The sequence below is a fragment of the Silurus aristotelis genome (genome assembly GCF_946808225.1).
Source record: "Silurus aristotelis genome assembly, chromosome: 3".
In the NCBI taxonomy this organism is placed as follows: Eukaryota; Metazoa; Chordata; class Actinopteri; order Siluriformes; family Siluridae; genus Silurus; species Silurus aristotelis.
Genome location: NC_139576.1, coordinates 12,175,881 through 12,203,307, shown reverse-complemented (window position 1 = coordinate 12,203,307; position 27,427 = coordinate 12,175,881). Strand labels below are relative to the sequence as shown.

Below are 27,427 nucleotides of genomic sequence, written 5' to 3'. Positions count from 1 at the left end.
CATGGTTGAGGACGATGTGGCTTTAAAGTGTGGAATGATTTGGCATGATTGGTGGTTAATATTTATTTTCTGTTTGAATTCATTTTATAAGATCCTCTCTAACAGAAATATCTAAGTTTAAACGAATATATTTTACATACAATTTTATTGCATTTATATTACTAACTAGCTGGGGTATTTATAACATGTTTTAGAATTACATTTTGGAATTTTTTTTTAGATGCTTATTTACATATGATAAATGAGCGAAGCATAAAAAATGTATGGTGTTTTGTTTACATTGTAGGAATTTTTTGTGCATTGTGGGATTCTTCAAAAATTACCAGAGTCTGCATGTCACCTAGTTTATACCATATAACACAGTCCTGTATAGTTAATATTTTAATCATCATTCTACAGATAATTAGTTAAAAAAAAGGAAAAAAAAGGAAAAATAAATAAATAAATAAATATATATATATATATATATATATATATATATATATATATATATATTAAATGTATATGTATATATGTTCAACAACATTATTGCTCACTGGTAAGACTGGTAATCAAGTCAATGTTCAAATAGTTCCCTGCTGTATTGATACTTACAAATGTTCTAATTTAAGGAACTTAAATTAGAAAGGAATTTTATATATATATATATATTTTTTTTTTTTTTAGAGGAATATTACAATGATTGAGTCTAAACGTATAAGCAAACCTCAAAGGAAGCGTTCATTTTGTAGTAAGATATCTATGAAGCACATTTGTTTATTTCAAGAAAGCAAGATCAAAACTTTTAAGCAGGTCAATTTTTTCAGATACGCTTTTGGTTTCTGTCATGCAACTACACCTTTGGAGTTCTCTCTCTCTCTCTTCGTCCCTCTTTTTTTGTTTTAGGAGAGATCATAGTTGAATATCAGAGCCAAGTAAATCTAATCAATTATACAGTTTTACAGATAAAATATTCAATATAAATCAAAACACATTTTCAAAAAGTCACAGTATAATGAGAAATTTAAATTGGAAAGAGAAACCGTTTGTTTATTAGAAATGCTGGAGTGGGGTGGTGACTTGCCATCCATAAATTTTGTCACTCCTAAATCTCCAGACCTCAATCCTGGCACTATTTCAAGATTTTTAATGAACCCAGACATCAGAGACATCAAACCCTGGTGATGCATTGTCCATTTGTATCAGGGAGTGCTATGGAGGACAAAGGAGGGAAGGAGAGGCGAGACATGTATTCTTACATAAAAATTCACCATTGGCTTTTGGAAAGGATCATTAGGTGCTTTCCATGCTGTAGGCTGGCATCAAAGGAATACAGCAGGTATACTGATTTCTCTAAAGTGAGGGAAATTGCTTGGGTCTTGAACCACTGTGTGCAATATTGATTAACTTGCTTCATATGCCATTCGCCCTTCTTTGGCTGAAGCAAACCCAAGCTGCTTTTGGGGGCTCAGTGGTTCCTAGGGGAGACCAGAATAGAAGTTGAGTATCTTGCTGTGATCCAAAGAAAGTGTGCCAAATGTTATCAAAACGGGATTAGTGGACAACAGTTGTGGATAATGAAGGCTGAAAAAAAAAGGTAGTTTCCAAGTAACCAAAGAGTGGAATTTTCAAACTATAACGCATCTGATTTATTTTGCATTTGTGCGAAGGTCTGTATGTGATCACACAGATCTTACACTCATACTGCACTCAATAAGTCGCACGGTCTTACCATTGGTATATTACTATATATTACCTTATATGACTAGACAAGTGGTCAGATATGTTCAAATGGAAGAAACATCCAATGAGATACATTCAGTATTCAGCATATTGTACCATGTGCAGAATGAGATTGGTGTAGCTGAAGAGTGACTATAGTCATGTTAGAAGTAGAGGTGCACAGCAGGCTTGGTTTTGAGCCTACGCTTCTCACAGCTGCTAACACATTTTCATGCATTTGAAACAAATTGGAAAAATAGAAGCAGGACTGATTTCACCAGATGTATAGCTGCTGCTACCCAAGGCTATCCCATGTACAGTATATGTATTATTACTAAATCACACAGGAACAGTCTACTGGTTTATATGGTTAGAGTGCAGTTTGAATTCTGAAGTGATGAATATAAAGCTGTAACAAACTAATCTTTCATTTCTGAATTTATACAAATTGCTGTATACTTTGAATGGGACTCGAGTATTTGATGGTAGCCTATTCGCACCCAGATGGCTTATTTCTTTTCTGCATGGTGCTCTTGTGGAGCTTGCAGAGGTGTCCCCCAATTTCGTGCAACGCTCTGTGCCCACAGCTAACAAACATCCGGGGACTGCTTTTTGAATCCTGACATTTGGAGAGAATCCCCTGCTGACTTAATCATGCCAAATATTGCGTGTCATTTGTGAGGCACACATGGACCTGGCTGACGGTAGTAGTAGTAATCCGCCTCTGCTGTGCAGAGCTCCTGGGGTGCTCAGTCACTGCAGTCCTTGCTCTTATTTTCCTGTCACGCTTGCTCATACAAATAACAACCAGCATCATCATGCAATGGATTTTCATGGAAGTATAGGTGTGATGACTAAGTAGGTTTTAAAAAAAGAAGGAAGGCCACACCGGTAACAGATAGCAGGGCAACTGGGTGAAACACTGCTTCGAAATGATTTTTACAAAACCACCAGACTGCATAATTCTACATAATTATTGTCTGTTAGGCCAAAATAGTCTGTCTGTGATACAGCTTTAAATTCCCTCCTGGCCACGCCTATCGTTCTTCGACCAATCAGAAAGCGTCACACGCACAAAGAGACGCGGCCGCCAGCCAATAGAAATGTAGTTGAAGATGATGGTGAAAACATGGCGCTCTGCATGGCTCGGGTTTCCAGGAGACAGTCTGCTCAGTAAGTTTTGAAAGATCTCGCTAGAGATCACTCATTCTTCAGGACACGTCTCTGTGTTGGTTCTGTAGCTTTTCCTGCTTCTCGGCAGAGGTGAAAGAGAGGTTATAAAGCCGATATAAGCCATTTTGCGTTCCTGGTAGTCAGGGTGAAGCGTTCATTGCGATTTCATGACATTGACATTCATAGATGTGTTTGTGATTGTAAGTGATTTTTCCCATAAAACACAATAGCTGTTTTGCAAACAGTTTGAAGGCTGATTAATTTATAAAAAAGCTAATTTCATGTCATTCAGTGACCTGTGTCTAGTCAACCAGTGCAGCTGCAGCAGCTGTTTATTTATACACTGTATGAGTGCGTGTGTGCGTGTCAAGTGAATGACACATCCGTGCACTCGAAAGTGTTGCCAGGTCCACGGTTTTCCCGATTTATTTTCCTGACTTTTCGCTATGGGTTTATTTTATCTTTTTGTTTTATATATTTTGTTGCAGATTGTGCTGGCATTTTTAATGCATATAAATAATTATACTTGTATCTATTACAATGAATTTATTCTAATCAATTAATTCAGTCCTCCAAATAATAGAAAAATTGGCAAAAATTTATGTCATAGAAATGCCTTTCTCAGCACTGTTGTGTCACTCAGACGCTGTATATGAAAAGCCACTAGCATTGTGGCTCATCTCACACACTCCTTATACACACACTCTTCACTCTCCTATTGTCTGGGGAAAAAGATATCGTAGTATTCATACCCTAGACCAGGGGTCACCAACGTGGTGCCCGCGGGCACCAGGTAGCCCGCAAGGACCACATGAGTAGCCTGTGGGCCTTTTCTGAAAATAGCTGTTTTCTACTTTGTTAAATCATTGTTGATCCTTATTATGAGAAATCATTAACATGATCCGTGTCTTCACATAGATGAATATCATTAATTATTAAAAATAACATATAATAAAATGTAAATTGAGCAAATTTCAGATCAAACTGAAAACTGTGTGTATTAAACTGGTAGCCCTTCACATTAATCAGTACCCAAGAAGTAGCTCTCAGTTTCAAAAAGGTTGGTGACCCCTGATCTAGACTATGTAATGTGAGCCATTTGACTACTCAATACAAAGAGAGTGGACTGAGATACACACACACACACACACACACACACACACACACACACACACACACACACACACACACACACACACATACATATACATACATAAATGAATACATTAACTGTTTGCACAAAGTTGCATTTTTGCCCAAATTGTTAATACAATTCATTCATTGTTATATAGACAATACATTCTACTGTAATGTACTGAATTTGTGGGTGATTTAGTGCAAAAACACAAGAAAGTGAGACAGTAGACACAGTGACACACTACATGTCAAACAAGTGTGACTTTAAGTTGTGCTCCAGTGAGTTTTGTGGAGTTCTGTGTCTTGTTACTTTTGGTTAATTTATTTTGTATTATGTAGCCCTTCGGAATGATGTTTCTTTTTATTGTGTTCCGTATTTTATATGTTTAAAATGACAATAAAAGCGTACTTGATGTGTCTTACTTGTTAAAATAACAAAATGCTTTATTCTTGTCACATTTACAGCCAGTTTTTTTTTTATATATCCCAGTGACATTAGGAGCTGGGGTCAGAGTGCAGGGTCAACCATGATACAGCACCCCTGGGCTCCTGAGGCTTAAGGGCCTTGCTCAGGGACCCCGAGAGTGGCAGCTTGATGATACCGGGGCTTTAAACCCAGTCTTCTGATCAGTAACCCAGAGCCTTAACCACTGAGCTACGACTTTTCCTAATAGTTTATTTGTTTAAGGAAATCTTCAAAATCCAGAAAAGGGCCACTTTTAAATAGTCTTGCAATTCAGCCAGTATGTTTAGTCAGCACTAGGTCCAGAAATAATTTAATTTAAAGGGCCAATGTTGGGCCACCAGGACCAACAGGCTTTCATCTACTTCAAATCTACTTTGGCCCAAAGTTGGGCAGGTGATGGAGGGTTTATTTTAAAGTCCGACAAATACCAAAGTTTAATGTTGGCACTTGTTATATCAAGTGGGACAGCATAGCCAGCCAAACCTAGCACTGATCTGATGTCGGTTTGCTCCTTAGGTTTAACCATTTGAGGAATATTTTATAAGGAATCAGTTTTTTCTTGATACTGCAACTTTATTTTGCTAAAATGCTTGATTACTGTGAAGTGGAAATGTATTACATTTGTGTTTTAAAAATCCCACAATTCCATTCCTGGAAATGTCTCTCACTATGTGGTTTTCCATAAGTAATGTTGAAGCAAGGCTCAATTGTCAAATTCTTCCATTTTCTTAATTGGATTATGAAGACGTTTTAGCTATAATTATAATGCCTAAGTATGTCCTTTAAATGTTTTGCCTGGTAAAAAAAAAAAAAAAAAAAAGAGGTGATGGGTGCTTCACTGTATTTTAAATAGCGTTAACATGTTTGTTCCGTCTACACTGTGCTACAAGGTACTTTCTTTTATTTCACCTGCTTCTCTGGTGACTGTAACAGTCACATTGCAATAATACAGATGCCTTTAAATAACTCGGCCACATCCATGTACTGGATCATAGTCCACATTATGAATTGCTTTTACATTTTCTGAAGTAGCATTTTTTCTTCCAGTGTAGATGGAATTTATCCAGCAGTATTAAATTAGGAGGCAGGGAATGGACAAGGGAATATATCTTAATGCTGTAAAATTTAATTTAAGATTAAACTAAACGTCCCTTTTTCATCAAGCCCTCAACTGCCTGCATGTGAGATTTTTAATTATGAACTAACTGATTGTAGCACTGGGGCTTTTTTTTTCTAAATGATTTGCATCATGAATATTTTAGAACATTTGACAAAGCCACATTTGTTTTGGCAGTGTTTGACCTTGTTTCCCCTCGCTGTTTCTCCATGAATTTTTTTGGCACAGTTGATTTAACAAAAATAAATGAATTAAAATAAACATTTGAGGACCTTGCGAGGGAGAGAGAAAAGGAAAATGAGAGTGCTAGAGAGAGGGTAAGCTCGTTGTTTTGTGTCAGCTAAGAACCGGTTAACATGTCCCATCTCAATTAGCCAGTACTGTACTAATTAAGGATGGGAGGCTACATCTGCACCTGATTCATCTTTAGAGACTTTAACAAGGAACTTCAAACAGTTTAAATGTCAATTACAAAGAAGGAATAGTTTAAGGTCCTAGTAATCTGTCCATATTGGTCACTGGAACATGGTGCCAGGTGGCTTAAATTCAAGGCAGATGAATTTCCAGAGGCGCTGTTTTGATGGCACGGCTCATCTACAGTGTGTGACGTGACTGTCACGGCAGGCATCGTCATATTTTCGGCTTGCGTGTGAGCACAAGGTGCGTACAGTGACAGTTTTAGTGCCTGAGGTTCTCTCGGGCGCTCCCATGAGGATGTGTTTAGCTCTATTAATTAAAGCCACCGGTTCCTTGTTTCTCATTTAATTTCTGAACAACAAAATCATTCACTTTTTCTAAGGGAACACAACTAATTAATGTTTTTCAATGAAAAAAAAAAGAAAAAGCTTGTCCGTTTAGTGTCTAATGGCGCCAAGTTTCCATGCAGATAAAGTGAGGTGAAGTAAAGTAAGAGTTGAGGGTGCATACCAGGTTAAGTGCGCAGGCTGCACTCTGTTTCAGGCATTGTAAGTGTGCATGGTTTATGTAAAACAAGTCGCCACTGGCACTGCGTTATGTCACCAACACCCACTTGTCAAAGATGTCGCAGCCTCCGAAAGGAAACATTGACTGGCACTATGAAGTCGACAAGTGATGAAAGTAGCCTAGAGCTTTTCAATTACACCGCCAAGGCCTAGACCCTATAAGTTAATGGGCAGCTTCCTCTTTTGAGGCCTGCCAAGACTTAATAGCACAGGTTATAAAACGTTGAAATGTAATGTGCTACTATAACTTCTTCAATTAAAAGCAACTGTGCAAAGGGAAATAGGAAGCAATTTTGGAGAGGCATTAGGCATAAATCAAAAGGTGGATTTTCGAATAGCCTCAGTTTACAAACTATTCAGGGGGTAAGTGAAATTTAATAGATTCCTTTGCACCCTTCTGTTTTGGGTATATCTCGATAAGCCGTAATCTGTTTTATGCTGCCTGCAGATCGACACTGCATCATAAACAGGAGTTTTGTAGGCTGTACAAGGTTTCAAAGTACCTCATGCCAAGCACTATTAACGCCAATAATGAACTTTTTCTTTCATTTAGAATAAGTAAAACTTTGAACAAAACCAGGCCAGACTCAGTATGTGGCTGCAAACTTCATTATGAAAAGAATTAAAAAAATAAATAAATAAATAAATGCAGTTCAAATGTTTGAAATATGTGTATAACACATGTAAGATTTTTTCCAACCACAGTTGGAATAAAAAATATTTAAATACTTAAAACTTGCTGTTTCACGTACGCTGCAGATGTTGCATTTGGAATCCCATAGAAAAACAATTGAGTCCTGAGCAAATAGTCATGTGTTGACAAATCATTTCCACATTGATTGGCGCTGGTGACCATAGCAAAGGCGTGTGTGGCCCTAATCCACTTAGACCCTCTTTAACCAAACATTAAATTAAGGGTTAGAGCAACTAGCAGAAAATGGTCTGATTTGAATCCTTGCACTTGAACGGTATAACACGAATATAAGCCACCACTGTAACAGTGCATTTATAAAAGAAGTTAACCAAGTAAAGGGTGCCTTTAGTACAAAATAACACAGTTACTAATTTCCACAGTTCCAGAAAATATAAGAGATTAGTCTAGATTTGTCTCTGGTGTTATACTTTAAAACACATTACTAAGGGGAAGGTCAATGCAATCTTTTCCAAATGAAAAAGTCTTTTTCTGGCTCTCCTTTTTTAGACAAGTACATCAATAAATCGGTCTATTACCTGTTGTTGACCCTCCTAAGATAGCCTTTGAAATTTGTAACAGAGCATTAACCTAACACATGTTGCTGGGGGAAAACAAAGACTTGGACACAGGATTGGGGGCCAGCTGAGTAAACTGAATGTGGAGGGGTGGCAGGCCAGAGCACTCTTGTCCTGGAGGAAGCCAGGAAGATCCATAAGGCCAGCAGATGGGCATTTGTGTTTCGAGTCCCCACAGACAAAAACACTGACCCAAACAAGTGCCTCTGCTCTTGCATTTAAACACTTTGATCAACACAGGAGCTCGGCCAGAGAGCGGCATCTTAGATAGGCCTCAGAATTGCATCTGTATAAACACGGTCTGCTAGGAATGTGTGAACAATGCAACAAGAGAGTCTTGTTCAAAAACCAGACCTTTGACCAAAACAGGGCCTCTGATTTCCACTAAGCATTGAACCCAGATTAAATAAACATTGTGGAGATTAAAAGGTAACAGGAAATATGAGGTGATTTTGTTGGACTGCGCCCAAGTTTGCCCAAATGTAATCATCATGACAATAGTTGCCGTTTTATTGATGATAAAATCTGAATAGTTAATGAAAGAGAGATAACCCTTTTTTTATGTGAATACTTGACACGTTTTCATATACACCCATCACAGGAAATATTCTCTCTGATCTAATCCATCTATATATGCTGACATATTACATTCCAGTAAATTTACTATAGCACAGTTCCATAATGGGATTTTATATATTCTGCCTGTTCTAATTCCAGGATGTCTTGTAGACTAATTCAAACAAACTAATGAATCTGTGATGTCTCGGGATTAAGTTTTTTTTTTTTCTTCTTTTCCCACCTGTGCCATGTTTTGAATAAAATACAGGTAGACAATTTGTCAGACCTTCTGAGATCGGTCAGAATGCAGACAGAATAGTCTACTATGGTTTACTAGAATGCTTATTTGCAGAGAACTAATATTGTGAAGATTGACAAATGATTTTTTCTGCCTTACTCACCACCTGCTGTGTATGCTGTGTAAGTATAAAAATAAGAGTTGGTCCGACTGTCAGTCATTTCGTTTACTGAGACGCAAACTCACTACAGACAAATAATGTTAAACGTGAAGAATATAAGCCTATTGATTTTTTTTTACATCATGGAGAGTGACACATTGTTATTGTGTCCATAGTTTTAACTAGATTGTTCATGTTTCGTTTTTTTTCATATTTAGGGTTCAGGCAGCTGAGAAAGCTGGTTGATTTCGAGAAACTGACAGGAAATAAAGGACTTTTTTGCATTAGGTCTCATTGGGCAATTTAGTATGTTGAGATAACAAAGATTGGTGAATCACACAGAAAGCTATCATGCAGGCTTTGTGAAGCCCTTATGAACATTAGCCGTCTCCTGCGTTTAGTACACTGGGGGGCTTAGAGCAATTTTAGGTGGTAGTAATTCATTCTGCTGCCTCTTGGGGTCAGTGTGCACAATGTTCTGCTGGTCTGTGTGGCACAACAGCTTTGTAAGCATACTGGTATTCATTGAAATTAAAAGCATCCAGTTTCTTTTTTTTACTATTTAAACAGCAAGTAAATGGGATTATAAATGTATAATTTTCTTTCTCAAAATGGCTGAAGTAGTTATATGTCTGTTGATTATTGTAGAGGTGATGGATTAATTGCAATCTCAGAAACAGATTGCATAAATCTACTTTAAATGGTTATACATATTGAGGTGCTAAATAGTAATTAAAGTGGGGTTATGGTTTTAAATCCTTCAGTGAAATACTTATCAATCCCCTCCAAAAAAAAAAATACATTGGAATCACTACAGATCCTTATTTGATTTAAATGAAATGTTGACTGTGTGTGTTTCAAGAAAATAAAAATTATTCTACTGCAGTTTTAGCCCAAACCAAATAATAACCATTGTCTATATAAAAATACTAGAGTAAATAGGACTTACAGTACAATTAGGACTCGCATCGCAACGTGCAATCGAATGATATCCCTCTTTTTTATGACTGCTTAAAAAAAATTAAATATGTAAAGAACAGAAGCAATAAGTCGAGTAATAATAGTGGGAGCAGATTTCCCATGGTGCGGCACATGTAAATGGAGAGAGTGGAGCCCTGAGGTTGGGTCCCACTCACTGATGTCCCGGTGAGGACGTTTCACCGGTTCTCATTAGTTTTGGAAATGAGCATTTCAATTGGGAGGGGGAAACTCCACTCGACCATGAACAATAGCAGGAGCTGCATATCACGACCTGCACCTTCTCAAACTCTGCATTTGGCTTCAATATTGATGTTATTTGATACTAGCATCACCTGATAAGGTTGGAGCATTTTTGGACAAAAAAAAACCACTGTTTGCAAATGTTTGCACTGTATTGAAGGTGAATATTGGATGAAACAGAATTTGTGGATTTTATGAATATTTATAATAATCCGTGAAAGTCAATTCTATAAACTCTAAAACGCTCATTTTTAGTGGATATATTTTTTAGTCTGAAGCATTTTATGACTCCACCAGTTTTATTATTATTTTCTACTTTGGATGTGCAGTTATTGGTTTGTTAAGTAATTTGAACACTTTATGGGATATTTTGCTAAACCACTGACAGGAAAATCGGTGCCTGTGGAAACCACTGGAATGGCTTCATTTTCAGAAATTTGATCCGTGTAAGAGCCTTAGTCAAACCCAATGTGCTTAGTTCACACACATGCTGATCACCAGTTACCTTGTTTTATGAGTTGCATTAGGTTTACGGTGACTTTGAAGTCTCGTATAACTTCTTTCTAGCAGGCTGACAATGCGGAAGTGTGCATTTCTATCATAATGTACATCCATAACCTTTTTCAGGTCTGAAACCCCTTAGAGATAAATAAGCATTGAATATAATTTTTTTGTATGAATATTAACAAGGTGTCTAGTTTATGTCCTGTATGTATGGATGCCAATCAGGATGACTGACTCGATGACCACGCCCTCAGTGAGATATCCTGGTGGCGAGTGGGTTTTGTGTTCACACACGTGCGTGGTGACTGGATGCAGCCATTTGAGGTGGAAACAAAGCAGGCGAGCAGGGCTGTTTGCTTTGTCCCCTTAATGGGGTGTGTGATGGGCCCCTGGTCATGTCACTAAGTAGAGCTGCAGCTCATTAGAACAAGGCTATAGTCCTGCCACACACACACACACACACACACACACACACACACACACACACACACACACACACACACACAGAACCTTGAGTGTCTGTTTGTCTTTACTTGGTTCATCAGAATGAAGCATGTACCTTTCCACCTTAGTCAGCCCACAAGTTGTTTACAGTGAAAGCTTTAGGTTCTTAATCCCCCCCCTACACATAATGTTTGTTTGGTTAGTTTTTGTTTGTTTATTGTTTCCAGATGGCAGTCTTCAACTTTGCTTGCGTGGCTTTCAAGTTCCCAGTGAGCATTTTATAGCTTTGGCTCGAGTACTTATCCTGTTTCCTATCCCCTGCTTTATGACAGCCACTTTTCCCCTGCAAACCGAAAACAACTGTCAAAAGCTGTCTGCACGTTTTTTTTTTTTTCCCCAAGTGTAAATAGGAGGAGCTAATCTTTGTTTTGACGCCACAAGGTTTACCTCAGGTTTAAGGGTCACTTGCGAGACGAGCGTCCCCAAAGCTACCATTCTCTTAAATTTATTTCCGTATTGAAACAGAGCCAAACTCCTTTGTTCGTGGAGGTGCAATGAAATGTGGCGCTTTTGTTACGAGGAAGGACTGATGAGGCTGGAAACCTTTTCCCATGGCTGGGTCTGGGCACCATTAAGAACACGTCACTTATTTACAGGAAAAGGCAGGTCAGCTGTAAATGTGGGGGTGGACAGCTTTACTCATCGAATGCGGTTAAGGGCAGGACTCTCATCAAAGCTCACGGCTTTGTTAAACCATCCTCTCCCTTAACAGGTTCTTCTCTTCAATGCCAATCAATGGCTAATTACTCTTGCATTCCATTTCTGTTAATCTTACTTTCCTTAACGACTCAAAGGGCAATTACAATGTTCCACAGTTTTATTTGCCTATGTTCCAATGTTCCACAGCATCATTTGCCTATTTTTAAATAGGCTGAACAAAGTTAGTCAGCACCTTTAAAGTTGATCTGGAAAAAAAAAAACAATTGTACAAATTTGAGCAAACAGGAGCAGAACAAAAATCCCCCCACTTTTTTTTACACACTGTAGGTATTTCATCAAAAGGTGAAGATGAGAATCAGCAATTCAGGAATCGTTTATTTTTTCTTTCAAACACCCTATTTTTTTTGACTGTTTAAAAGTATTAGTAAAAAAAAGTCTGATAGCTGTTTCTTTTTCTTGCCTATTAGAGCATTTAAACAAATTAATAGCACTGATTGTGTACTCTTGGTTTGAATCCCTGTGTTTTGATATCAAAACTGCATTTTTGTACTGCATTAATGATTCTTCCAATATAAAAACCAAAGAACTATCTGTTGAAGGAAAACTAGCCATTTTGTAAAAAGAGGAGAAATCTATCGGGGTCATTGCACAAGCACTGGGCACAGCCAATAGAACAATCTGAAATGTCCTGGAAAGAGAAAGGCCACACCACCGGTGTACTAGCAACAAGACATCGAACAGGTCAGCCAAAGAAAACAACAACAGTTGACAGAAACATTATGAGAGCTGTGAAGAAAAACCCTAAAACAGCAGTCAGTGCCATCAACAACAACCTCCACAGGGCAGGGTGAAGGTATCACAATGCATTATTGGAAGAAGACTTTGAGAGAGTTAGAGTTAAGGAGGTCACACTGCAAGATGCAAACAACTCATCAGCAAATACAGATTTGAGCTGCTGAAGGTCTGTGCATGTGCTATACAGTGATAAAAGAGTGTGGAGAAAAAAAGGATCTGCTCATGATCCAAAAAAATACAACTCACTAACCGAACACGGTGGTGGTGGTAGTAGTAGTAGTAGTAGTAGTAGTAGAAGAAGATGCATCGTGGCTTGGGCTTTCATGGTGCTTTCCTACCTATGTTGTTGATGTAACTAATGATGGGTCAGGAGAAGTAGTCTACAACAACTATTGGCCAGCCAATTTACAAAGAAATGCATCAAATCTAATTGGGAAGAACCTGTAAATTTCATTAATGACCCAAACAAACCACCAACTGCCTGTTACATTTTTTGCAAGCAAGAGTTCTTCAACCAAATATTAAATGTTAAAATAAATTAAATATCTGTTCCAATACTCGCTCACCTAAAAATTGGAGGGCTGCCACCAGAGGTGCTATGCTCTGCACACATCTAGATGTAGATATATAGATATATAAATGTAAATCTTTTATTCACCTTTTGACCTCAACCACATGTCTTCAGTATGTAGCAAGAACAGGGAAAATAGTTTATATATGAATTAAAGAAAAATATAAACCCTAACTTTAACTATTATTAATTTGCATATGAAGAGTTAAGTTTGATGAGATATGCACCATTTGAGACGAATCTTAAGTTCTTCGAGCAATGATGGGAAGAGCAACCTGGTCTGTACTTAAAGCCTCAAAAAGCTACCTAAATAATTTTTATGAAAGGGTTATGCTATGCTTGGTGTAATAAATCTAATTTATTGTCAAAAGTAGGAGGTGGAAAAGTGACAGGTGTATTGAAACTCTGTCAACAACACTTTCTATTATTTGTCTCGTCATCTTTTGTAGAAAAACAATATCAAATAATGGCATTGACCTGCATCCTATTAGAGATCTGGAAATAAAAAAAAAATTGCTTTCATTTTAACTTTTTGTCTTAAACAATTTACTGTATTGAATGAGAGCAACTCTTACATATTCACCCTAAACAGTCTTAATGAAAAGAAATCGTTTAGATATAACAGATAAAATATATATATTTTTTTTACATACTATTATGCTCTAATAATAGAAAAAGGAAAAAAAAGACTGGTTTAACTGCTTTACGTTTAACCTAAACATACAATGGCGAGTAGATTATTTGTAAGGAATGAAGTTGCATGTACATCGAATATGAATGCATTAATTGTTAACCAGAATAAACAAATACAGTTATGAATAGAAATGCCACTATTTGAGGGTTTTTTTCCCAATGTTCTTTAAGTTTCGGGGGCATAGTGGTATGGATTATAAAACAAAACAAAAAACACCCTTTTAGTTTAGGCCACTTCCACTTTGCTTTTAATTTTGAATACAGATAGAAATATTTGGAACAATAAACAGATTCAGTTAGTGTCAAATATGTTATAACCCTATTAAGAACATGGAGGCTAAAGTGTTTAAGAGAATGAGCAATGCACAGCTGATTGTTCTTAATACTGTATACGCTTTAAATGATACCTTTTGTTTATTCGTTCATACTTCTGTTTGTTCATCCTTTCTTAGCAGTCTGTTTAGACCTGTCAATTAAAAAAAAAAAAGGTTTTGTATTTACATATTTGCACGTTTTTTGTAAATTTCCTATCGCATGCAATTGTACTTACTATGTTATAAAAAAATACTATTATATTAAAAGCTGTATAGTGGCGCTACATGGGGAAAAATAACTTTTTGCATTTGTTAACACAAGGCACAAAGTTTTTAATGTAAAAACCGTTGAATCCTATTGTAATAAAAAATAAATTGCTATCTCTTATGTCCGTGACAACATATACTATAATATTGATAATCTATATTGCCATATTGCCCAGCGTTAGTGTGCAGCTGATCAGATCGGAGAGGTCATGTTACATCATTGTGTTAACTTTGAGGCACAGGTATTGAGGTACTTGTAATCACAAGATCATTAGTGTGTTGGGAAGGTGCTGAGAATGCTATGTTGCTGTAGTGACAGAATCTCTAGCCAGGTCCTGACCCTGAGCTGGGAAGTGTCTCTTACATGGGTTTCCTTGATCCCCTTGCTGACTGCTCTGTGACACCAGTAGGGAACAGGACAGAGGCACTTGGCCACATTACACATTAGTTCTCTTTTATGGTCTGATAGAAGTCGATACATTTGTAAAATTCTGAAGACAAAAGTAGTTGATATTTCTGATGAGTGTAGATTTAGGTTTAGCCCTTTTCGTTGTGTATGAAAGCTGTAAAAGTATGGCAACAACCTGATTTATATATAGAAATAAAAAAACAATACAAATTCCTCTCACAGCATTTACATTTATGCCATTTGGTAGGCAGAGTTATGCTAGCTAACTCTATGCTAACTGTTGTACTGGAGTTTCAACTTACAAAAGAATTTGTCAATGATGAGGTTTGTTTGTTGTTTGGCATACGTGCCAATTCATTGAATAGCACAGCAAAAAGTTTGACAAACTTTTACCTTCTACATTGACCGGTATTTGTATGTCAATCCACATCTGTTGTAGCCTGAAGGCTCTAGAGAAGGCCTTGTTCTGAAATGCAGCTAGTTGTAACAGAGCTTAGCATGACCACTGGAACCATCCCAGCATTGCCAGACACCATCCATGGCCAGATTCCTGAGAGTGCAAATAGCCAAGGGGCAGTAGGAATGACAGAGATGCTAAAGCGCTAAGAAGACTGCAAGGCTTCTAAATGTAGATCTCTTGAATGACAAGTAGTAGTATTAACTCTAATAGGGAAACACTTAGGAAATGGAGGGAGAATAAAATATTTCTTAAAATTGATGTTCCTACCTCTGGGAACCCCAGAGATTCCATGTTTTTATGTTCTATTAAAAATAACCTGCTAGCTTTGACCTGGTAAAGTGATATTAAGACTAAATAACTTATTAATAAATTATTAAATTTTTAGATTATTCATCAGCGAATATGTAAGGGTCAGAAAACAAGTGGAGCTCATGAGGCTTTCGGATTTCTGCTTTCATGAGAACACAAAGCAAATCATTTAGCCAGGGATGAATCCCAGTTTATCAGTGCGCCATCAAAATGCACAGCGTCAGCTAAAATAGCCACAATATAGTGACATATTTTATTTTGTTCATACCTTGCCAATTGAACTGCAAGGATTTTATGACACTTCGCCTTATTGTGAAGCACGGCTGAATTGCAGAATGTTGCCTGCTGAAATTGCCAGAGGCTGTTTTCGGCACTTATGCTATTTGAAAGGGCAAGAAAGAAATGGTTTGTTTTGCCAAAGAAAGTGCACCTAAAAGGTTTAACCTTCCACTTCAGGCCACCAAACAGGTTCTTTATGCAGTCAGCATAAAGGACTGTAATTATGAAGTTAAGTCATAAGCCAGGTCATTTGAAAGTGACTGCACAGGAATGGGACCAAATCCTTTGGAGGCAGAGCCTTTTGAGGGCCTATTCTGTCTCTTCCACTGCAAAACCCCCAAACCCCAGTCTGTCCATTTGGCATGCCTTTGATCCGGTCATTCCACAATGGATCTATCACAAGATTGCAAATTAAGGCGACTGGACACAAAATATAAAACAGCACAACCTTTTCTTCTCCCAATGTGATTTTTTTTGTAATTTGGTCTTTATTCTTTGTCGTCTACTACAAAAAAGGGTCCTCGTTTCACTCTTCCACAGCTTTCGGAAGCCTATGGCTCATTTAATTTGTTTTGATGTTATGTTGAATATTTGTTCCCATTTAGGAGCTCAATTTCATATTTGTTCAACTGGGCTGTATTGCGTGTTGTTCTGGATGGTTCATCGGGGGCAAAGACATGGATGATGCTCCACTGGTAGTCTGGCTGCCCACTGACACACACATCGGCATGCCTTTTAGGCCCAGCTGCAGCCATGCGCTACTTCCTGACGGCTTTTGTTTACCCTTCTGGGCCCCAGCTGTTGAGATAGGTGATAGCCACGCTTTCTGCTCCAAGCCTCCCCCATCCAAAAAAAAAAAAAAAAAAAAAAAAAAACAAAAAAAAAAAACCAGAGTCTCTGCACTCTTGCACACCAAACCCTAAATAGGCGCATTAGACACAGCACATTAAGAGGCTGCTGGTGTGGAGGTAGGTGCATGTCCCCGAGGCCCTTCTTCAACACCCACCCCACACACACACACACACACACACTGATCAGGAGGCATGACTCTGGGAAAAAGCTTACTGCTTTATATTTCTTCTCTGTCTCTGGCCATCCAATCCCCCCCTTTCATTCATACAACAATCTCATTATTTAGATATTCCTCTCTCTTGAGGAATCATCATGGCTATTATTTTTTTTAACACTGTCTTGTGGCACTGTGTTTGATGTAGCATTATCTTACCCTAGACTTGTCTTGTTGCTGTCTTTGTGTCCCCATTGACTTTTTTCTTTGCTCGTATCCCACCCTCCTCTCTGTCTCTCGTTTTACATTTAAAAAAAAATAAAAATCCTTCCCGCATTCGAAAGCGTACACCCCGCCGTAGCCACAGCGCTGTAAAAATACCCACAAGGCCAATCAGACCATATGTAGTGTTGCCGATTTTTTTATTATGCAGCAGCTGAATCGCGACACAGCAGGGTATTTCTAAACATGAAAATGAATTCACAGCTAAATGCTCCTATATGCAGTACAGAGGCAGCATGGGAGGGGAGCGGAATCAAATGCCGAGTTTCACTAGATAGCAGAAGAACCAAAGAAAGACCCTGGGCCTCATTTTTAAAGTCAGTACCGCAAATGGAGTCTTGGCATATAATGCTGCTTTTTAAAACGTGCACCAAAACAAAAAAGAAGGAGAAATGAAGAACAAGCGGACAGACTTTTGATTGCCCTGAATAAGAATGCGTATAATAAATTGGTCACTATAGAAAAAATTTTAGCTATCAGAACATAATTCATTTGAGTCAGTGATGATGCTAATTCAACTCCTGTATACAGTTCATAAACTTTTTTTGCCAGTCTTTTGTGTGTGTCCCTCGCTACTTAATATGTCCCTACTGTGGCATCCCATCCAATTTTGTATGATTTCCAATGGCATCAATAATACAGACCTGGGTTCAGAAAGCTGAGCTGACCCGTTCCCCCTAAATAATGAAAACAGTGATGTGGTCTCTCCACTTGTAATGAACTTTACCATGAAAGTACTTGAGCATGACTTTGTCTCAGAGCAGTGCAAATGGAATTGCCCCCTGATGGTTTGGAATGCACCCAGCTGGCATTTAAAAGGTGATAATTGGAAAATACAGGATACAGCCATAGTCTGGGAAGGGAGTTCTCGTTCTAGAGATTTAACCACTGCATGCTAGATACAGGCTGTGCTGAGCTTGCTTTTCAGTATGCTGTTTCACTGTTCTTGGTGGTCTTTCTATAAAGGTGTGCTCGGTATTTTAAAACATGTCAGTATACAGATGGATGACAAATGAAAGGGAAAACCAGCATAAAGCGGTGTCGTAAAAGTTTGAAGTAACCAAGAGAGTCCAGGATTGATTGAGCATGCCTTGATGACTTCTGCTTTTTTTTTCTTGCAGGGAGGAGGACATTCCTACAAAAGAAATTCATTTGGTGTTTTGGTTATTTATAATAATGATGATGAGTAGAATCAGTAGGGTAGAATCATTCAATCATCTGCACTAACCTGGTCAGGTTCCTGGATTTGGAGCCCATTATGGGAATGCACCCTTGGCGGGATGCCATTTCATTGCAATATACCAAACACACACTTTCACACCTAGGGGCATATTTAATGTATTCAGTCCAGGCACTCGCATGCTTTTGGTATGCTAGAGGAAACTGGAGAACCTGGACGAAACCCCCAGGGACATTGCGAGAGCAAGTGAAATCTCCTATAGGTGTTCAATTGGCTTGAGGACATAGCATTTGATATTTCATATTCATCAGATTATTTAATCCTTACGCACTGTCTATGGGGACGATGCCTGGAACAGATGCCTATAACGTTTTTTGCTTTAATATGAGACATTCCCGTATGTTCACACTGAAACGCAACCATTGCTTTGGTTGAAAGATATCAAAATTCTAGAAAGACGGAAGGAATGCTTTTCATTCACACTCAGTTTTCTCAAGCATGGCGTGACGGGTGCTTTCTTTTTTTATTAACCAATTTCAGCCTGTTTAAATTCTGTAAGTGTTGTAATCTCTCCCTAACCCCTTTCAGTCATCTCACTTTTTCAGTGTTTGATCTTTAGGCTTATATGCCTCCTTTTGAATCAGGAGAATGTGAGGCCACAATAAAGTAAAAGCTTATAAAAGTAGCCTTTCCTCCCATCACCTTCCCTCTTTACTTCCTCACTTCATTGTAGTCTTATAGCAGGGCATAAAGCCAGACATGGCGTTCTTCCTCAACTGTGGAAGAAAGCCTTGAAGCCTGGGATTTGGAGAGGCTCACACCCATCCAAATTGAAACCATTTCTCTGCTCCTCTTCTGACTTGGGCTAAGCAGGAGCAGACAGTCTTCATTAGAGTCCCTCAGTGGAAAGTGGCTGCTCATGTCAGTGATGAGACACGGTCTACAAAAAAGTGTCAACTTAAGCAGTGATTTGTAGCAGTTTTTTTCATTTATTTTTTGTAAAACAGATAAAAGCTCAGTCAGCACATGGATAAAAGTGATCAACAGACACCAGGGATAGATAAGGGGTTGTAAAAATGTTTCTAGCCACAGCAACCCCATGCCATCTGCCTGACCCATGCACCTCCAAAAGAAGTTTCCATCATTAGCTCACAGCATCCTATCAGCACAGGAAGACCTTTGAAATATCATACTGGACATAGCCTAATGATTGCTGCTGGTCCGTGAGTGCTGATTCCGGTCTCTTTCTGCACAAAGGCAGTGAGCTGAAAGGACACCCACTCCCACTCATTTAACAAAAGCAAAAGGTACTGAGCTTTATGCTTTTGTCTGAACATCACACCAGTTCTTTTACTTGTTTTCCGAGTAAGGCACAGCAATGTCTGGTTGCTCTGTGTGTTATTGGTGTGGATTTTCCATGTTTTTACAGACTAAGGGGTGATAGATGTGTTGTATGGCTGGAATGGGGAAGGAAGGGGCGATGTTGAGTGGTGTTTGCCATGTAATGCTTTGTAGCCACCCTGTTCTTCCATTGCTGAACTTTCCACATGACCTTCTTTGCCTGTTTAGCTACATCATGGGGTGTATAAAGATTCATTGAATTCACCTAGCCAGCTCTAGTTCTTCCATATTGCATACTCTAGTTCTTCTATCTGCCATGCTGCAGGTCTGTGATCTTTTTGATCTGAGCCTACATCTAATGTATCACCTTCTGGATTATGAGAATTCCCAAATACTAATGCACTTTAGACATTGAGGCAACACGATATTCCATTATAAGCATCAGTATAAGATCAGTGTCTTAAATACTAATATGTACTACATCCACATTACATGACTGTGACATGGACATAAAATGAGAAACGTAACCTCATGAAACTTATAACATGTCAACAATTTCTTTAATAGTGTGGGTGGGTGCTCATCAGCTCTATGACCAATGAGACGTACACACTCACCATGGTCTACACATTGCTCATGAGTCAAGTTGCAAATCACAACACCTTAAGCACATTTAATTGCTGATGTTTTTCCGTCTGCTTTTTTGATTATTAACATACCGCTTAAAGTCGTGTTTGTTGCTGAATGTACATAATATAAAAAGCTCAATAAAATGATCATTATAACTATTAGTATTATATATAACAAAATGATAACAATAACATACCTGATTGCTAAAAACTAATTAGGTTAAGCATTCAATTTCTTGAACTCAGTCTGAAAAAAATGTGAGTGGATCCATAATTAATTACAGTCTTGTAGTGCATTTGCAACTATAAAAATTTCAAATGATAAAGCTGTGCAGCTTTATGCATTATCTAGCGATATTAATGAGCTGTAAGATAATATGAGGACTACAAGGCTGTCTTGCTAAACTAGAAGGTAGTTAGCATTTTTCCAGTTTGCACTGAAGTGAATTTTGAGCTAATATCATTTAAGCCACAGAAATATTGGAATACAATTTGAGTGATCTATTCATTACAGGCTCTAATCTGATGCTCAAAGTCCACTATGTATAGTATGCTTTGGCTTACGATTTTGTCTCTGCAGTAGATACAACTTGATGGAAGCACCCTACAGGAACATTGAGAGAGTATAGATCCAGGTTCTACTGGGAAAATTAGTCACTGTCAAAATCATGTACCTCAAAATATCTTCTGTTCTGAAAAGTCTTTCCAGAACAGCTGGAAGTATTTGTATTCCTGTTTTCCACATATGTATTTGTGCATACTATATATATATAAAATATACTATTATTCCCTTTACAGTTTGTAATCTCTGGTCATTACTGGAATAATGCTGAGCATTGTGCTCAACTCTGCTGTAATAGCCTGTAGTGTTAGCTTTAGCTAATCTATTGGCAGTTTGTTTTACAGTTTGTTGTCGGACATTTCTCCTGAGGGTGAACTTGTTTAAGCGCTGACCCAGGGCTGTGAGATTTCTGCTCCATTTTCTACAGATACTGTGAAGTTTGCAGTTCACTGTCTCTAGGCGTTAGTTCTGCTATTTGCATCCACTTGGCACTTTACTAAATTTATTAGCCAGAGGCAAGCAAACAAACAAGCTGTCCTCCCTTCACCTCATATTCTCCCTGTCTCTCTTTTGCCTTTCTCTCTATTTCAGTCTCCCTCTTTTTCTGAATTGATTTTTAAATTAGAATTTCAAATCGCATTTGTTCCTGGCTCTTAATTAATCGTAGAGAAAAATCTTTGCTGTATTTATATATCCACAATTAACAGTAGAACAACCTTCACCTTTGAGACCTGTATGGAAATAATCAGCATTAAGATTCACTCTGCAAACACCAAAAAGGAACTGGTGGTGCTGTTATCCCTCGTTATGACTGAACGTGTTTATACACAGTGACATGAGGAGTGCATGCTATCGGACGCAGTGGCTGCATGTTGGAATGATTAGCCTGCACACTGTGCTACACTGGGTGTCTGACACGTGCTCGCTCTATGTGGCGCGTCCTGCGCTGCTGTGCTTCATCCTGTACTTACTTCACCACAGCTCGCTATATCACTCTGGGTCAAAAGCACCGGTGATGGATGTTAGTTATTAAGGTCTGCTACCTCAGAGTTACTGACAGAAAGCATTCAGCTTGTGGGACTTGATTCCCACAATCTGATCCTCAAGTGGTTCGAACAAAATTGCATGCTATTTTAAATTATATATATAATCTAGGGTTTTTCTGGGCTGTATGGATGTATGGAATCAAATTTTTCATCCATTACCTGTTAACCCATTGACCTAAACTTTAAAAAAAAATGTTTTATCTCATGCCATGATGTCAGGTTTTTTTTTTTTTTTTATTTGCAGAGAGCTAGTGGTACCGTTGTGCTCCAAACGTTCCTTTTAACAGACAAGACCAAAGCCAGTTAGAGATCATAGTGAAGAGAAGGTTGGCTTTTAATTACTGTCCCTCACACAAGCATTGGTGTGTGTGTGTGTGTGTGTGTGTGTGTGTGTGTGTGTGTGTGTGTGTGTGTGTGTGTGTGTGTGTGTGTGTGTGTGTGTGTGAAGGTAGGTAGATTTAGTGCCCATGTTGTGGGGTAGGGTAGGTTGGGCCTCAGGAAACTCCCCGTAGTGTCAGGAGCAATCGGCCCTAAGCCAGTATTAATTAAAGGATTTGGGCCAAGCTGAAGGAGGTGGGGCAGCCGTGACTGCTCTACAGCTACTACTACCTCTGCAGGGTGTCTTACTCACTCGCTCACTCTGGCGGGAATAAAATGCTATATAAAGGTCATTCAAGCTTTGAGATTACTAGGCAATAGATTGAGGGAAAAAATTCTTTGAAATGAAAGAAGTCTCAATGTCAAATCATTTGTGGTGCCTGATCCGTCACATAATAAGCATGTCTGCAGCAGGCCTGATGAAGAACTGGACACTGAATTAAACCTCTGCATTGTATGATTGACAGTGTCCTTGTGATGAGCTTAATGCTGTTATTATTATTATTATTATTATTATTATTATTATTTCTACTACTACTATTTTTATTGTGCTTTAAATGGAAATGCTTATGTATGAAAAAAGCTACGACCCACCTGGTGTTGTAAAAGCTGCCCTCAGGTCATTGGCAGTTTGTTTAAGGATACCAGAGACTAAAGATGTGGTTTCTTTTTTTTTTTTGGCTTGGTGTGTTAGAAGGCCATGACTGGTCCCTGACAACTCTAATTTGGATCAGACATTTGCAGCCTACTCTTTAATAGGGTCACCTACTGAAACATTTCTCTCTACCTTGGTATCCTTATGTATTTAATTTTATGTAATAATTGGTTTGCTATCTTTCCAGTCTATCTATCAATGCAAAGGCAGTATACAGCTACTTTTACTGGACTCTTCATAATCGGACTGCTATATTTTTATCCACTGATTTTTCATGACGGTACCTTTTTGCTATTGTGCAAAAACACTTGCAGTGTCTTCATCATACCACTGGAGGGCATGTCATGCTAACCAGTCCATTGGTGGGCAGTTTTTTGGGACATGTCTAGGATTAGGGAGGGGAAGTGCGTCCAAAATCTGGAGTGGTCGTCACATAAACATGCTGTTCCTAGCGGAAATCAAACGAGCATGTCGTCTTTCTGAGCAAATCCAAAGGCCTGTTTGGATATCCTACCCATGTTTCCACCTGACCCATCTGTCTTTAGTGGGTGCAGAGTTGGTCCAAAAATGGCATTTTGTGGTCTTGTGCGCGCGTGTGTGTGTGTGTGTGTGTGTGTGTGTGTGTGTGTGTGTGTGTGTGTGTGTGTGTGTGTTGTGTGTGTGTGTGTGTGTGTGTGCGCGCGCATGTGTGTGTTCCTTCTGTTCTGTTATACTACACCCTGTTTCATTTTGCTCTCCTGAATACTATAGCCAAAGGCTGCTTGAAACATATTCTCCTTCTGCTGGGCCTCCGCCACCTCTGGTGCAGCGAAACAATTCATCTTTCCGTCTGACAGTGTACCTCTGACAAAACAGCACTCTAACGTCTTTATTTTACAATCTTCCATCAGTGAGTTGCTTTTGTGTGTCATTCTTGTTGAAAGGCTATAGATAAGAAACGAAGCCAAACAGCCTGATGAATTGTCAGCACTAATACATTTGCATACGTGGCTGTTTTGGCATAATGTCAGTGTTTTGTTTTGTTGTTTTTTTTTTTGTTTTTTTTTCCCATGGCATATTATTGTTTTCTACCACTCTCAGTATGTCTCATCAGCTCCTGCTTTGCTCAGCCACTGCAGAACACTGCCTGTGTGTTAGACAGAGAGCGATGGAGAGGAGGAGTGTTGTTTAAATCTCTCTGGATTTCAACCAAATCATTTGAGCTTGGCTAGCAGTTTGAAAAGCTTTTCCAACACCGCCATTGCCTGAAACTGTCTGCTTGACCTCGCATTTTTTAGTAATTTTTTTCCCCCTCACGGTGGCATCATATGTATTCCTTTGGGTATGTGTGTGTTGGTCGCTTGCTGGGTAGAGGGTAGTAAATCTTCCAGTGGTTGCCCGTAAATCTTAGCACCGCTGTCTAAAACAAACGCTAATCAGGCAGCCCTCTTAATCAGTAATCACTATAGACCAGTGGATAGACTTGCCTGTGTCACTCTGCCCCTCCCTCCTTTCCCACCATTGCTAAACCAACACTAACAGCCCAACTCAGACCAGCCTGGCTGCTAAATGATTGTCCTGCATGTTTTTTTCAGGCAGAGGCAATCAGTAAGTGCATTGTCTCCAACTGGACTGTCCCAACCAATTATGTTCTCCCTTTTAACATTCTCCTTATTTCAGATGCTTAAAGGGGTGGTTTTAACCAAATTAGGCACACTGATTTTCAGCACATGTTTAGTTGCCTGTTTATGTAACAGAACAAGCTTGTCAATGTAATGAAAGAGCCCAAACGTGGGGGAGAACCTGAAGAGCTCAAGAAGATGACAATTCTTTGCTGAAGTAGTAACAGAAGGCAGCAGTTCACACACTGGTCCAAACGTGTGTATTTAAGCTCAGAAATCCCCATACAGTACAAACCTCTGTGTGGCTGTGCACCACAGGACACTACAAAGTCTCCTAAAAGCAGGTCAAAAGCTCTCAGCACTTCCAAACACCGGACACCTCACAACCCCGCTGTCAGGTTTGTTTAAAGCCTGGATCTATTTTGCATGAAATAAATAAAAGCTGTGGCTCATCAAGCGTGATGCTGTGGCAAAAGGTTTCCTCTCCCAGATGCAGTCTCCATCTGTCCCCCAGCCACCCTGCACATTGTGCAGTTCTGTGGTGGTAACTCTTAAATAACTCCATTGGAGCAGGACTTTTATTAATGGCCTGTTTTGTTTTGTTGTTTAGTTTTTTTTTTTCCCTCTCACCCTTCTTTCTCTTTCCCTCTCTCGTTGCTTGTTCTTCTACACTCCACTTCTCCTGCTGCCCACTGTGAAGACATTTTATCCTAACATCAGGAGCCCCTGATCACATTGGCTTGTAACTATAGACAAGGCAACATGGGCTAATTAATAATGTGACGAATAATGATCGTAGTTGTTCTTCTTTTTGTGTCGCAAGCCTGATGGGGGGAAAAAGGAGAACTGTATTATTTTTGTAGAGGAGACTCTCCCTTCTGTTTGCTTATATAGCCCTATTTTTTTTGTGCCCTCATCCCTGAGCAAGCTGTGTTGCCTCCCCCAGTTATGAGTCGAATTGACACCATAGAAAAGCTACACACACTCTTACATACACAGAACAAGCTCGGGCACCCAGGCTGTGATTTGGAGGAAGCTGAGATAATGAAGTCATAAGCCTGTTATTTGTCGTTTTACAGCTTGTTTTATGAAGGTGAGCTGACAGGCCGCGTCCATAATGGCTCCTGTCAGTATAACTGACAGCATTATCAAGGGAAAAGGACTCGTAGTAGTGTGCGGCTCCCGAGAAAGGCCCGGCCTCTTTCACTGAGCCGCGTGGCTTTGATGGCGTTTTGGCTGCGGGCTATCGTTTTACATTTTACACCGGCTGCTATTGTCAAGAGGCCATTATTAGCACTGAACTCCGGTTTAATTCTCAACTACTCGCTAATCAATTACAGCGTTGATCCATTTATCAGCTAAAGTGAGGGAGGAAAGAAAGACAGGGTTAAAAACGACCTCCACTCACGGCTTCGGGCGCATTGTGGTCTTTAACTTACAGGCCTGATAGGCTCCTTCTGCTGTATACTAAAGCCTTGGAGTCACAAGTTAAGATACTGTCACAATGTGGAACGTATTTTTTCTAACACCTATAACACGTTCCAATTCCTGAAGACTTGCTGCGAATAACCAGTAGCGAACAAACGCTATAGGGAGTTTTGGGTTTCGGAGGCTGATCATAATTGTGACTGTTTAGTATCTATCATTAGATTATTAGAGAAAGATAATTGGATTTACATTCATTTTATTCATGTCACATTGCAGGCGCTGGGCTCCTGGGGTAATGCACTGTAAATGAGGAATTACATGTTAGTTTAATTATCACATGGATGAGCACGGATCTGATAATTATCATTTGCGACGGTGGCATTCGCCGCCGTGCGAAACCACAGCAAACCGGAAAGGAGCGATTCATTATTCGCTTTTGTAAATGACTTTTTTTTATTTGTGCTTGTAAGTTTTGCTCTTTTTTCTCCTTTTTCTTCCTTTCAGGATTTACTGGATTTAAAACAAAAGACCAAACCAAACATGGTCTAAATAAAAATTTATCCAAATGCTCTCTCTATGCATATCACTGTTAATCTGTGCAAGTGTCTTCCAGGGCATGCAAATGTCTACACTTTGGGAGGGTGGAGGTTGTTAGGGGTGGGAGGGGGGCTCCATTTAGAGTGGTTTTATAAAAACCTGTCAAACAAATCTCTCCCCTTTTCCTATTTTACTGCCCCTCCTCTTGTGTGTTCTCATTCTCCAAGGTGGCATGATTTAACTGTAAATGAAGCCCTTCCACCCATTAGAATGGGCGACGCACACTGACTCCAGTAAACTCGGTCCTTTTTTTATTTTTTATTCGGACGAAGCGATGGGAGGCGTTCTCCGTGCCATGGGAGCCTCTGGAATAATAATCAAAGGAACCACTATTAATAATTACAATTTAAGCCCCATTCGCACTTGTGTCTGAGCCAGATAAAGGCGAAAAGTCTCTTTACGAGTCAAGTACATGTTGAATTGAAGAGTAAAGAGGTGGAGAAAATGTTACTCAAGGGTTTAGGAGCTAATTGTGCGAGTGCACAAAGAGGCACTTGAGAAGTAGAGCTGAAGAAGCAAAACAAGGCGGGAGAAGTGGGTGTCGAGTGGTGCCACCGTTGCGCGGCTTGTGTGTGGGGATCCCAGTGAACTGCTGTCACCTTTTACAGTTTCAGTCAGGACAGGAGCACATTTCCGCTCTGTCTTACCCTCCCTGCTTGGCTTTCTTTCAGCCTCTTCAAGCCTCTTCCTGTCATCCAGAGTGTCTCTCGCTCTCTTTGAAAATTTGGGCTTGTTAGGATTTCTCCCCTTTTGCAAGTCTGTCGCCTTCACACTGTCTGTCATTCGGTCTCTGTCTCTCTTTCTGGCTTATTTTTTTTAATTTCTTTTACTTATAGCAATTCTTTCATGAATCTAAAATCCTAAAATCTTTTTTTTTTTTTTTCGAGAGTGCATTGGAAGGGGAAACTCTTCTTCTTGTGTAGATTTTTCAATT

The 27,427-nt window shown here is 39.1% G+C and overlaps 1 protein-coding gene across 1 annotated transcript in view; it reads left to right on the top strand.

Annotated features, from left to right (window-relative positions):
* Nucleotides 1-2,775: 2,775 nt before the first annotated feature.
* The window catches only part of clybl (citrate lyase beta like), a 67,738-nt gene continuing 43,086 nt past the window's right edge, over nt 2,776-27,427 (top strand). The window contains exon 1 of the mRNA XM_083537143.1: nt 2,776-2,874. Within this exon, the coding sequence (XP_083393269.1) occupies nt 2,831-2,874 (44 nt within the window). The 5' untranslated portion in view covers nt 2,776-2,830. The remainder of the gene's footprint in view (nt 2,875-27,427) is intronic.